This window comes from Strongylocentrotus purpuratus, unplaced genomic scaffold (genome assembly GCF_000002235.5).
Source record: "Strongylocentrotus purpuratus isolate Spur 01 unplaced genomic scaffold, Spur_5.0 spur5_scaffold_9, whole genome shotgun sequence".
Taxonomy (NCBI): Eukaryota; Metazoa; Echinodermata; class Echinoidea; order Camarodonta; family Strongylocentrotidae; genus Strongylocentrotus; species Strongylocentrotus purpuratus.
In genome coordinates, this window is record NW_022145615.1 from 14,442,989 (window position 1) to 14,458,113 (window position 15,125).

Below are 15,125 nucleotides of genomic sequence, written 5' to 3' on the forward strand. Positions count from 1 at the left end.
CATGTTGTTGAAGCGTCTGGTCTGATAATTTTTTTTTTTATTTGTTCAACTTTATGGGATGTGCATACTGAGATGTGTATTCTGAGATGTGCGTTATTGCAACTCTTTTTGTTTATTCATCAAATAATAAGGATATGCAGTATACCTTGATATTACATTTATATACCCTGGTACCGGTAATTTAGCTATAATATTGAGTAAAAAGCTCAAAAATAAAAATGTACATTTAAAATAAACGAGATGCGCTTGTGAAATTTTAGTATTCATTACCATTTATTAAATATTTCAGCCACAAAAGACAGACACACAACAATGTCTTGGCAATCAATCATATGAACAAAAAGTACCCTCCTTGAACACACTCCAATCAGAGAAAATAAATTATTAAAATTAGATCGTTAGTGTTCCACTTTTGCTACAAAATGAAGGAGTACATGTAAGGAAGATAGACATGTAATCATCCATTAATCCATTACTAGTTCTTCATATAAATAACAAGTCTGCTCTTATTCATCATTTAATACATTACAATTTAAAAATAAAGTGTTCCTAAGAAGACACCTCCCTAAACTCAAGATAAAATGGCCATGTATCAACACCGAAAAATATTTACAAAGTTCACTACCGGTATATCTAAAAAAAGGAGACTCTTTCCTTAGTTAAGTATGCACAGATTTAAGTTAAATGCATAGACATGAATACATACATTTATATCATAGCAAGTTAAATAACATAGCAACATTCATGAACTCTCCATGAAAGGATTGATGGTGAAAATCAAATGTGGAAGTGGCGGGGAAACAACAGGTTTTTATAGGGTTTACAGGGACATAGATAGATATTTCTTTCACTACTGGTTAGCTACGGAGCAATGACAAAAGACCAATTCATATTTAGTGAGAAGGTCAGTTATAAGTCACAACAGCATCTAGGAAGACAATTAAATCCTTTTTGTCAACAACCCATGTATAAAAAGCAATCAAAGCAAGTATGATATGTACTTGCTAATATGTCAAAGATAGTAGCACAAAAATATATCGGCAATACGTAAAATGACATTAGCTCAATTCCACAAGTCATTTTTTCCTTTATATAGCCCCCAGTAACTTGTTTTTCTACTCTAGAGTGGGCACAATATGTAACATTAAGACAAATAATGATTATTAAGGCACAAACTAAAAAATTATATTGCTGTTTATTTTATTATATGCTGATAACCAAACACTGACTCTGTGTGAAGTAAATACGGGCCGAACAACAACTGCATGTAGCCATAAGACAATAAGCACCATACACTTTCAATAATAAATGAGACAAAATATTGACTAATATGGATATTATTTGAATAACCAGGTGCATGGATTGAAATCAATTATATTTCTTACATACATGTAATTGATGTTCATAGAACCATGGCAATGATGGCATATATGTTTCCTTCATACCAAACAATAGTCTATTTTCGTGATGTAACCAAATTTATGTATATGCCTTTGTGAATAGTCAGAATTTAATTTGCATACATTAAATGTCACTACATTGTAAGTAGGAAAAACATTACGGCTTGTCCTACCTAACATTACGTAATATATGCAATTTGAATTCTGACTACCAGTACCGGTATTGAAATACAATTATTTGTAATAGGTGAATGGACTAATTCCTATTGAGGCATTAAGTATAAACTTGGTTACGTTATGAACATACCAAAAAATTCCATCTTGTCCGGTCTCTGATATTTAACTTAAAAGTATGAAGACCTTCAAGTACTGTTGATCCATCACTCACACATCCTGTCTTTCGAAGACTTCCTCACTGTAATGTACTTCAAATTGTATACTTTCACAAATATCTTTACTTTGTTTATTTTTTCATATTTGTTTTGGGTAGAACCAGTATCCTTTTTAAGTGATTAAGGCAAGCTAGAACTCAATTTAGCAATTTCTGATCTATATTGATGCAGAAATTATTACATTTTGCGCTTAATTTAGATTGTGGAAAATGAAACATGTTTCATTTGTCGTTGTAGGTAAAATGGATAATCTTGGGTAAATAAAAGGTAAAGACCAGTATTGGAAACGCCCCAATTTAAAAAAAAAATGAAATGGAAGCTCTTAATTATTACCAATCATGTGAAAGAATATATGTTTTGACTAATACATGATGATAAAAAATTTGCCAGGAAACCGCCTACTAATTGATATATTTGGTAAATTAGTTTATCTATTGGTATGTGAGAGATAAACGCATGTGTCGCGCACGTGTGCTTGTAGTCCCATATACATCTTTCTTCTTTCTGTGTACAGTGCTTATAACTTTACAAAGACTGGGCCAAATTTCTTATCATTTTGATGATTCCAGAACCTTGCAGTACACACCAATACTTACAGTATATGCTAGATGATCAACCTTTTCTAATCGATTCCACAACGTTTCTTTCGCAATGCAATCGCATGACCATAACTGGTCTTTATCTTTAATAATATAGGCCAAAAAAGTTGTGAATTTTATTAAAGAGGATCTTTGTAAGAAGAGGGAGAAAACAATGCTTTATGAGAAACTTGACAGGAAGTGACTGATGACAAAGTGCTTAATTGCTTTAAAATTCTTGGATGCTCTTATGTGGTAAAATATGACAATTATACAATAGGTTAATCACATGTCAGTTGTTTGTCGTTTCGAAAAATGAAATGCAGTCAAGATGTCCATAGATAAGTTAAGCCAAAGTTTAGTAGCTTTGTTATAAGACGCTTCATATCAGGAAACAATAAGAAAAAAGATAACACGTACAGGTTTCACCTTTCAAATAATGTTTTCATATTTTTTGCCTACATACACATTGCTCTTTTAAAACCGGTTGAATATAAAAATCACTTGATTAACAGACTTTATTTCCCTCTTTAAAGTTATTTTCCTATACTTTTGAAATTCACAGAGTTTTCTGTACATAGATTCAATGTAAATAACGCTGCAAGATCTGTTTAGTAACAGAGATAACAATTTGGAAAAGAGCATGATTTTCTTAACATACTGGGAGAACTTTTTAGATGAACGGAAATTGCAATCTAGGATTAATCATTAGTTTAAATGTAATACCTACAATGAATATAAATAATTATCAGATCAGAGCCATTCCTCTCAAGCTCAATATATACAGGTGTGTAATAAATCAGAAAATAATTAAATTTTTTATAATTTGAAAAACCAGTACTATTTCTATCAACATTCCAGAGCCATAGTGACTACTAACTTTATTACGTGTTGTATTTGATTTGGAGGAACTAAGAAAGCTTGTCTCTTTCCTCAAAATTGTATAGTGAGAAAACAAAGAACATTGTTGGATCAAGATGAACAATTAAAACAGGAACCATAATTATTTTAAAAATGGAGTCTAGTAAAATATATTTTTTATGATATGTTTTGTATACACTTGGTGACATAGAGTATGGGTTAAGGTACAGAGAGTTAATCTCTACACTTCATTTCTATAAACCAAATTTGGCAGATATACATACATCAAACGCTTTAATTTCAACAGCTTTTATTTTAAAAAATGAGCAACAAAAAGATTTGATACTGGATATGGAAACCAGGTACTGATACTTCATCATGTAAAGCCCTTTAGTTAATAATGAGATGTACCTCCAAACACTTGTATATACAGTCCAATAAAGCTTTAAATCTAGCATATGAACAGGGCTGCTCTACAGTACACACATACTATATGGTCAGTCAAAGGTGGTTCACATGATATGTGATCGGTTGCAATGCTGTTTGGGTTGTTGAGCGGGAGACATCAGCCGTACGATTGGCAAGTTTTACAGCAGCGACGTTGGTAGCTTGGATTGTTGCACATCTGCAGTCTGTGAACGAGACTACAGTATGATCCCTCGTCTGAGCATTGCTCTGTCAAATCAAACAAATAAGGAAAGTGATTGATATGAGAGACTCGTTAAAAGACATCATCGTGTACATACGTGTACGAGAGGAAATTGCAGCTTCCATCATCCTATTTTTAATATGGAATCAGCATTGGGCACTGGCTCACTGTTTGTATTATGTTGAAGCTGCTTCAATATTTTGAACCCCTTAAACTGTAGTATCTTTACCTCATAATTCAATGTTTGATAAATAAATTGCCAAACAACTCCATGGTGGCCATACTTTCTAGGGGGTGGAGTTAGTGCACACATTGTGTGAAGGCAATTCCTGGAATTAATGTGACATCTAATTTTAAACAAATTGTTTGAACTATGCAAACAAATTAAGAATAATTCAAAAGCCTGTATTTAACAAGAGAATAGAGAAACTAATGTTAAATCAATAAAAGAAAGATAGTAATTGATTTTTTTTTACTGCCACACAGGTTGCAGACTAATGAATTAATTTTAAAAAACATGAAAAAAACAATCGTTTGAACTATGTAAACAAATTAAGGATAGAAAAAAATTGTATTTAGCAAGAGAATAGAGAAACCACCATTAAATCAATTAAAGAAAGTTTACTGTAAAAATGGAAAGTTAGTTTACAAGATCCGAAGATATTAATAATTAACACTCCCACATACATTTAGTTTAAAAGAACTTGCGATAGTTTTGAAAACATCAGTACGCATTATTTTTTAAAGGGTAGCAAAAGAATACCAGAAAATATGCAAATTGAAATAAGAAATTAAGGTAGAAGACAAATAGGATAAGAAGGGAAAACAGCTGCATCCTGGATAACAAATTTTGAGAAAATAAATTAAGAAATGTAACTCTTAAAAATTGTTATGTTACATAGAAAGGGGTAATATTCACAGCAAATTTATTACCAGCACTAATAAGTATCTGAAAATGTAAACAAAAATATATATAATAAGAATTTTTTTTTTTTTTTTAAATTTAATCAGTAAGTTACATGTAAATCAAAGTGGTTTCCACAAGTTCTTTTACAATCTGTTTTGACTCTGATTCAGAAAATGTTGCATGGTCAACTTCTGACATACAGTGTGTATATATTATATAGAAGAGTAAAACAACATGTGTGGAGATAGAAACAACAATACTTAATAAGATCAATTACTCTGGTTTGATATTTAAACAAAGTTAATAATAGACCAGTTTGTAATTAGCTTTGGTACCAATGACCCCCAAATGAGGTCCCGCTTTATGCATTTTACATGTAGAATAATCACAGCCAAAGTGATTGAGGTGCTTCATAAATACTTTTAGTTTAATTGCCCTCTTCAGAAGAATACTCTCACCCGTGTATCAGAGAATGTGCTATTGGTGAATTAAAGTATAATGTTTGGATAACTTTCACAAGCACGTAATAGTATCCTGCATGTATTCATCTGGAGAGTTTGATAATTTTGGTACAAATAACCTAGGTGTATTTGCCCATGCACATATAGTATCTATAAATTGACTTATTGGATGAGAATTGGTAAGCTAGCTCACCATTAGGGCAGGCACCAAGAAGGCATTTCTTCATGATAGGAGGTTGTCCATAGACTGCAGCACAGATAGAGCTCTCCATTCTAACCCTGGTGTCAGATGTAACGCATCGAATCTTACGCTTCTGAACAGCATTCACTCCACAAGATGATGAACACTGAAATAAACAACATTCATCAAAGATGGTTTAAAGACTGAAACAAGAAAAGGGGCACTTCTTACACTGCACCACTGCCATGTTCCATATCCCATTAACAGGATATGAAACCTGGCAGGGAATAGAAAGATCAATCCCCACTCATATATACAGATCTTACAACTTTATTAAACTGTTATAACAAAAATAGGCACAATGTCACACCAAGGAAGTAGTACGAAGTGTTGCATTTGGACTTCATACTATCAAAGTAACAAATTAATTTGTCAATTTTGTTGTCTTATCCACTTGTTCATAGTTATCATTCAACTTTTCATTATTACGTTTTGGTCAATGAACTTTAATTTCATCACAATTAGAACAGCTCTACATTCTGGACATTTTCAATTAGTGCTAATTACATCTGCCAATCCATCCAGCAACACATTGTTTACTTTTCTTCCACGCACATGTATGTAAAAGTCTCTCCATTGACATTTTCATCACTCCTTCTACTAGCGGTTATCCTTATCGCACTTGCTTATAAAGATTCATTTTCCACAACTTCTTTGGACTTAATTCCACAACTTGGAACTTGTTCTTTGATCTGAGGACTAATTAGAAGTAGGATTCTACCCTCCTGTTTATTTTCATGATTGTCTTCAAGTTTTTTTTATTTCATTTGGAACAGTGTAATAAACTGAACTGGATTCCCCCCCTCACCTTGCGCTTTATTTCATGGACACAAGCTTACATGTAGGTGAGAATTCATCATGACAATTGGGCACCCAGCGGAGCATCCAGTGATTTCATCTCTATGGTATGAACTTAACTTTGACATCATCTAGAATTCCTTATAAAGATCCTACTTATCCGTGGTACTTGGCTAATTTTGATAATGCATTATAATGCATACTGCATGTATACTTACACTACTCCATTTAGTAACAAGCCACTTTGGCCTGCATTCATCATTGATACACAGTCTTTCAGTAATAGGTTTAGCTGCCAATGAACATTGGTCATCAAAGAGTAAGTCTTGGGATGGGCTACGACACAAGATTCCTCTCGTCTGTAATGATCGTCTTACACCAACACATTCTCCAGTACACTGCACATAAAAAAAAAAAATTGTCCACAAATAAATCTTCTGCACCTTGATATTGATTGATGTATTACTCAGTCCAATGTAAATGGAACAATATATTATTATAATTATTATGTTGGCGTCACCTGAGCCTGGGAAGCGAAAAGCAAATCACTGTAACCCTAGGTCTCTCCTCCCCGAATTACTGATTGGGATTGTGCAGGTGGACCACTACACCGGAGTTTAATTCTCCCTACTCTTATACGAGTACAGTGGGTTCTTAACGTGCAAAGTTGGTGACTCTCCTCTCATTTAACGTCCTATCAGAGAGATAGTATACAAAATAATGTTTCCTTTTTTAATTCAATCATGTTTGAGAAATTGCTGTTGATTACTCCATTGCGGACAGGAACCACCCTCTTTATTTAAACGTTGATCATAATTTAAATTAAAAAACATACTGTAGTTAACAGGTTTTTCTTTTAAATATTTGAACTGGTAGCAACTGATTACCTGTGACCAACTATCTGCAACCCAATGGTTGTGACACGGATGTTTGTTGCATTCCTTACGACCGATTGGTTCTTCAAGTCCAGAGCTCTTACATAGTCCAGCATCCCTTGGTTTAGATCGACCAAGAAGAGTGTTCCTCAGACATCGCACTTCTCTGGTTTGCCAGCCGCCATTACAACTAGCTGAACACTCACTCCATCCAGCCATATGCCACCTGATATATACCAATGCAATGGGAGCTTTATTTTAGTCCAAACATGCACGTAAACAAGTCTGTACTCCATGTTCTCATCAATAGAGTCTCATGACACTTTTGTAAAATGATTTCCCATTCATAACAAACTTATACACATCAAAATAAACAACAGTTTAACAAGTACGGTAACAAGAGGTGAATACAAACAAAACAATTTTAAACAAATGTAGAGGGAACAGGATAAAATAGGGTGGATTGGCAATTAGCGCCCCCACTGGCAAGCCGCAACAGGTCAATTTTTTACATTTATTCACTTTTGCTAGCATCAGGGCACGTTTTTACACAAAAGAGGCCCATTAAATAATTTTCTTCTGATAATAATGGTTGGAAAAATAACCCCTGACCAAAAGTTACCATCATGGTCATTTTGGAAAAAAAGTGGCCAAAATGACCAAAACACCATGAGTAGGCCTAGAGACGATAAGACTGAAGCTTTCGGAATCGGTGTAAAATTGTTAGCCCGGATAAGCTTTTCAATCTGCTTTCCCCACTAAATATTCTGATGAAATCTCATTTATCTCCTATGCCAAATAACAATGCCACAGCTGATATGTTTGGCAACTTTTCCAATGATGCATCGCATGATATGGATGAAACACTGGTGTCGCTAGATGGCACTGTGGATTGTAAATCTACAGTATTGATTTGTCAAAATGTGGTGAAAAAACCCTCAAACTATCAATTACTCCAGAAAATCTTACCTTATATTTGCATTGTTTGTAGAATTGGAAGAGGCCTGGTCCGATGATTTCTCATAAGTTGGAACTAAAAGATAAACAAATCAAAACTAACATGTATGTAAACCAGCATATGGTCAATTAATATATAAAATACATATCCTTGTGATAAAATGTACCATGTAAGTTTAAAATATTTAAATCATTTAGGATAGAAATGGATTAACAAAAAACACTAAATAATCATGAACTCATCTAATACATCTAATACATTATCATACTCACATCCAGATGTAACATGAAGTGTAATAGTCTCTCTTTGATCACCAGCTCTGCAAGCATACACACCGGAATCTCTTTCTTCAACGTGTTTGATCCGGAGTATACCCCCAGACACCACCTTCATCTTTGGATCAGTGTCTACTATAGGGGTCAATCCTCTCTCCCATATCAGCTGGCTCTTCTTGAAGTTTACCACTGGACATTTGATAGTGACCACGGTTGATTCAAAGACGTACGCTTCTTGACCAATCACCAATCTCACTTTGCTGACCAGTCCAGTCTGGTAGTATGTAGTATGATTAGATAGGATCTCAACTTCTGTATATGATGAGAAAATTATGGCATTTGTGTTTTAGGAATAATAAAGCAATATATTAGTGTATTGTAGATTACAAATTAAATACCATAAATCTCTGTGTAAAAGATGCACTTTTTTGCCGCCGAAAAAATTCAATGTCGGGGGTGCGTCTTATACACAAGTACAAAACAACAACAAAAAAGTTTTGATTTATGCCCCTCCACATGGCGCTATGCCTGGCAATGTCTCCCAGCTCAGTAATCGATGTGTTGACTCACCACTCGGAAACTAGAACAACACTCAAATTTGTCTGTCATCTTGGTTTGAAATTAATCTTTCTGATAGATCTCAATATGTAGTCTATAATAATAATTCCTCCAATTTTTCTTCTATACACACGGCGTACTACAAGGTTCCATCCTAGGTCCTCTACTGTTTTTTAAATTTACATTAATGATCTTACACATTCAACTGCACTTTGCATTTAAATGAAAGTCCTTCCAGCGTGGGTTTCTTAACACAGAACTGGCTTTTTTTTTCTTGGCCCCAAAATAGGGGTGCGTCTTATACACGGAGATTTACGGGTATAGGTAGGGTATTCTACTGACACTACTTCAAAATTTTGTATACTAGCTTCCATTTACTGCTTGCAATGTCCCGATGTATCAACAGCCATAATTCTAGAACTACGGGTAATTCAAAACCTTTAGTTTCTACACTAATTACGGTATAATAACATAAGAAATATAACTTTGAATATTCTATTAACTAAATCATCTATACTGTTTTCATAGAATTTGTAATCTAAGAAACTTGTTTCATGAGTGTTTGATAGGTATTCTTACCATTACATTTTGGTAAATTACATGTCACATGATCATCTGGTCTTGCTTCGGGAATGCAATGTCCCTGATCGATGTATACCTGTGTTCCATTACCAAGCATTCTCCCACACAATACTGATCGAAGCCGGATTCCCACTCCACAGGTGGCAGAACACTGCAAAATCATGGAAAAAGAAGACAAAATGCTAGAATCCTCATTTAATCATTTACATGTATTTAATCTTGTTTCACATTTATTTCACCTTTAACACTCTAAAATATGATATATATCAATAATTATATAACATTTTGAAACAGATGTAAGCATCACTGAGTATGAGAAAACTCTTTACAGAAAGTACGATACGAGGTTTAACCTCAGAAGTTGGAAGCTACGCTTGAGATAACTCAGGCTCGAGTATAATGTGTTTTCTATCCAAATCAAGACATATCCAGATAGTGAATTACCTGTGAGAGGGTTTGTATAGTCCATTGAACAGGGCAGTCTATTTCATTACATGGTTGAGTATCAGGAGGAGGTGGTATAGGACATAGCTGGCGATCTAACTCAATCTCTTCACCTAATGGTGTCATCTGGTGACATGTCAATGATGCTGACTCAACACCCTTACCACAGCTCTGAGAACACTGCAAAGAGAGAGAAACAAAGACATTGTCAATCTGCTATCATTAATAATATTCATTCATTTATCAACATCATAATTATTAATATCATCACCATCATCATTATCACTACCATCATTGCCATCATCATCATTATCACCATTTCATCATCATTATCATCAACATCTTCATCAACATCTTTATCATCATCTTCATCAACATCTTCATCTTCATTTTCATCTTCATCATCATTATTTCTATCATCATCATTTCCATCACCATCATCATCATCATCATCTTCATCATCATCATTTTAGCCCTATTTGGAAACAGTGTATTAAAAAGTCAATCTAATCCTTAGAAAGTTGTGTACAAATCATAAAAGCATGTTTTCATTATTTTGAAGAAATATGCAAGTCATTAAGAATTTAGAATTAAGAATTTAGAATTAAGAATTAAACATTTCTTGTAATAATTTTATTATGTTGAAAGTTTATTTGTATAGTTTCTTGAAAAAATGAATTATGTATGAAAAAAAATGTAATATCTTTGTTTAACTTTCTGTTGGAAATGAAATAAATATGAATATATATACTGACGTAAATGACTAAAACTATGGCATTATGAAATGCTGAATGTACATGTATATGTAGATACTAGGTATCTCTCATTGAATTGTACTGTATGGATAACAAAATCAAAAGGTTGAGATAGAATATACACAAAATAGATTCTGAGTATAGGGAGGAAAGAGTAGAAGAGGAAAGTATGTGCGATAGTCAGGGAGCATACAAATGTGAAATGAGAATTTTCTTGGAATAACTTAAAGAGATTTTATATGAGTCTGATTCAATTTGTAACAATCAAGTTCTTACCCGTGAAGCTGATCTTGCAATCCAGTATGGCGGACATTGTTCATTATCACATTCCTCTACTGTATGAGGCACAGGCAGTGGGCAGCTGGTAATATCTACTTCAATATCTGCACCAGATGGAGTAGACTGCTGACAGGATACAGTCCTGGTTTTATTCCCTGCACCATGACCACATGTAGCTGAGCACTGCCATATCAAACAACAAACATACAACAACCATTTTTCAAAACTGAAATTGATTCTTGATGTTATAATTTCATCAAATCATCTATCATCCCCTCCTCTTCAAAAAGAAAATCCATTTCAATGCATGTTTCTAATTGTTACAACATTTTTGAAAACCATCTTTTTTTATTTTACAATTACAACTACAATGCCAAACATATTAAAGACAAAATTGTCTATGTATGCATGTAGCTAAGCACTGCCATATCAAACAACAAACATACAACCATTTTTCAAAACTGAAATTGATTCTTGATGCTATAATTATTTCATAAAATCATCTGTCATACTCTCCTCATTTTTTAAATAAAAAAAGGCAAACATATTAAAGAAAAAAAATTCTATATGCAATGTTTACTAATATGACTTTTCGATTGAGTATATTATAGAGAGTTTACTCTTACCTCTGACCATTCTCCTAACACCCAAGTAGCTGGACATGTGGTTTCGCATGATAATGAGTTATTGGGTTTGGGTCCGGTACATTGATCTTCAGTGAGCATATTGATAGATGCTTCGGCAGTCCTGGATGCTTTCTGGATGCAGTATATATCAGATGGGTACTTCACTCCCAGACCACAAGATGAAGAACATTCTCCATACAGGAACACCTTCCATCTATTTAGTCATTCAATAATAGAGTTGATAAGTAGGATTAAAGGAAAGATTGCTATGGGGGTGTTAATAATCTTGTTTCAAAACTTCTCATTTGATATAGCATTTATTCAGCATAGTTAGTACTGTGTGCAAAATAATCCTAAATGCATAATACTATGTCACTATATTGTGTTAGTAAAGTATGTTGAAATGAATTTGCATCCACAATGCTAGTTCGTCATATGCATTGTAATGTAAGTGTATGTGCTGCAAGAACCCTGCAAGGCTTTGTTTTAATGTCATTTAAAGCCATGATATAGTTCATCTTCCCTTTTAGCACCACAGCTGCGTTCAGTAATTACCTGAATTAAATGGTCTTCATTGAATGTATCTATATAGTGGTTTAAAGGTTGTCTTTGTTGTTATGGTGGCAGCGGTGGGATATGAACCCATAGATTGAAATGTCTGGTAGCACAAACCAGAGCACTGTTGCTGTGTTCATATAGCAAATTGAAATTGTTCTCATTGTAGCTATAGTGGTTTAAATGTTATCTTTCTTGTTATGGTGAGATATGAACCCATGCAATTGAAATGTCAGGTAACACAAACCAGAGCACTGTGGCTGTGTTCAATTTATAGCAACTTGAAATTGTTTTCATTGAATGTAGCTCAAGTGGTCTAAACCTTGTCTTTGTTGATATGGTGGCAGCGGTGGGATATCGACCCATAGATTGAAATGTCTGGTAGCACAAACCAGAGCACTGTGGCTGTGTTCATATAGCAACTTGAAATTGTTCTCATTGTAGCTATAGTGGTTTAAACGTTATCTTTCTTGTAATGGTGGCAGCAGTGGGATATGAACCCATGCAATTGAAATGTCTGGTAACACAAACCAGAGCACTGTGGCTGTGTTCATATAGCAACTTGAAATTGTTCTCATTGAATGTAGCTCAAGTGGTCTAAACGTTGTCTTTATTGTTATGGTGGCAGCGGTGGGATATGAACCCATGCAATTGAAATGTCTGGTAACACAAACCAGAGCACTAGCTATGGCTGTGTTCATATAGCAACTAAAAAAATATTCTCATTGAATGTAGCTATACTGGTTTAAATGTTGACTTTATTGTTTTGGTTGCAGCAGTGGGATTATTGATAGTAATGTGATTAAGGTTAAATTGATGTATTCACCAGACGTTCAATTCAAGAGACTAAGATTTTGAATTCCTGCTTGTGACCTTCAGTTATTTGCCCTGATTCTCTCAACCCAGGTGAAGTAAATACACCTACAAGGCAGGAATAGCAAATTCTGTGAGCACTATGATGGTAGTCGGATTAATAATGAAGTACATAGATCGTTACTGCTTGGTGAATGTAAATATTATTGTTTTGATGGTGTACTTACTCTGGTGCACATGGTCTTTCATTACATGAGCGTTGACTGGTAGGCAGCTTCTGACTGTAATCACAATGAGCATCACTCACGACCTCATCAGTGTAAGCACTGATACAACGCACTATTGATTCCTGTACACCTACACATAGAAAAATAACACACACATTTTATCTTATTGTGTTTGATTTTCTAAAGACATGAAACTAGAAATAATTCCACACCAATTAGAATACATAGAGTTCCAACCAAATTAATATTTATGACTACATAGATAATATTTATCAAACTTTAAAAAATAAATACATGAACATGTGTGTAGATGATTGATAATAGATGTACATACATTGTTTACATCTTTAGCATTAAACTTAACAGTTAAAGTGTTAAGGCCATCATGCACACAAACCTTACACCCTTATGATGGCTACATTTCAAACCAAATCATAATAGATGTCATATCTTTTAAAAATTCTGACTCTGTTGTTAGAGAAGAGGTGAGGGATATATATTCTTGTTTCTGACATACTATGTCTTAATTACTTTTATATAAAAAGATACCCCAGTAATTCTTTTTCTTTTACTTTTTTAAAGTACTACCTAGTATACTTCTAGCGTGTTAATTTCAATGATTCACCTCCAACACATGAAGCACTGCATGGAGAATAGCCTGAATATCGCCAGATAAATATATCTACATCTGGTCCTGGTCCAAGCTCTAAAGTGGGGTCTGTATCTGGATGGACCACATTGGGTTCCGTTGGATCCGTTTGAATTGCTACAGTAGACCGAGATGGAGCAAAGAGAGAGCCTCCCTGGGGTGGGGTGCATTCTACATCCTGGCATTCCTCTACATCATGAGGGCGGGGTAACCCTTGACAGTCCAGGTCACTGATGTCAAAGTTAGAATCAAAGGCTTTCAGATAGACCTTGCATCGCACACTGCGGGTTCTGGTACCAGGACCACAGGAGGTACTGCAGGGACTCCATTCTCCAGCATGGTATCTGATATAAATATTAAAAATAAGTACATCATTAATATCAGAAAGTATCTCTTCTGTATCACATATCAGTGAATTGTAAATCATGATATCTTTGTTTCCATGCAAAGCATTAGAAGCTTAATTTCATTTGAACTTTATAGAAACTTGTACCAAAAAAAGAGATGGTGAAGTGTTGTCTACAAGGTTGCAAAGGGAGCAATTAATGAGCTAAGTTAACATAAACTACTTAGCTAGGAAGCTTTGATAGCAAAATGTAGTGGCACAAAAATTACATATTACCAGATATTACCACATCATATGTGTACTATCTGAATTAGGCTTAATATCACTTGGATTTTAACTGACATATGGAAACAAAATTATAACAAATTCATTATTAAATAAACCATCAGTAACTATCATGCCTTTTGCATTCTGGACGTGTCTTTTTGCCCCACTAAATTTAACTATGCTACCTTATACAATCCAAACACCTCCCACTATTACTATCAACTATTTGGATATTTCACTTGTTTATTATATTAAAAAAAACAGGTATTTACAATGTATTTACATTCATGAGTTAAATTTCCCCCAAACTTGCTGGCTATACCTACTTACCTGGGCACCTCAGCTGTCTCTTTCTTCTCAAGAGGAGACGTTGTCGCTAGTTCAGGTTTATTAACTGTATGGAGAGAAAAACAGAAGTATTAAAAAAAGTTAAACACAGAAATAACAATTCCATTCTACATTTTTTTTTACAATATTAATACTTTTGTGGCAATGACAGCTATTAAGTATTCTACAAACTATCTATCTTTGTGCTACATCATGTATTTGCTAAATGATAAGGTATGTATACCTGCCATTCAAGGATACAGAATGATATAGCTTTGAGCAAAGAAGTGGTGGTTATATTG

General features: G+C 34.1%; 1 protein-coding gene across 1 annotated transcript in view; it reads right to left on the reverse strand.

Annotated features, from left to right (window-relative positions):
- Positions 1-2,431: 2,431 nt before the first annotated feature.
- The window catches only part of LOC580296 (ADAMTS-like protein 1), a 47,979-nt gene continuing 35,285 nt past the window's right edge, over positions 2,432-15,125 (reverse strand). The window contains exons 5-17 of the mRNA XM_030977213.1: positions 14,827-14,890; positions 13,860-14,227; positions 13,235-13,364; positions 11,640-11,853; positions 11,011-11,196; positions 9,980-10,159; positions 9,533-9,686; positions 8,393-8,707; positions 8,132-8,195; positions 7,175-7,388; positions 6,506-6,685; positions 5,442-5,595; positions 2,432-3,906 (exon numbers count right to left, since the gene is read on the reverse strand). Coding sequence (XP_030833073.1) covers positions 3,797-3,906; positions 5,442-5,595; positions 6,506-6,685; positions 7,175-7,388; positions 8,132-8,195; positions 8,393-8,707; positions 9,533-9,686; positions 9,980-10,159; positions 11,011-11,196; positions 11,640-11,853; positions 13,235-13,364; positions 13,860-14,227; positions 14,827-14,890 — 2,333 coding nt within the window. The 3' untranslated portion in view covers positions 2,432-3,796. The remainder of the gene's footprint in view (positions 3,907-5,441; positions 5,596-6,505; positions 6,686-7,174; positions 7,389-8,131; positions 8,196-8,392; positions 8,708-9,532; positions 9,687-9,979; positions 10,160-11,010; positions 11,197-11,639; positions 11,854-13,234; positions 13,365-13,859; positions 14,228-14,826; positions 14,891-15,125) is intronic.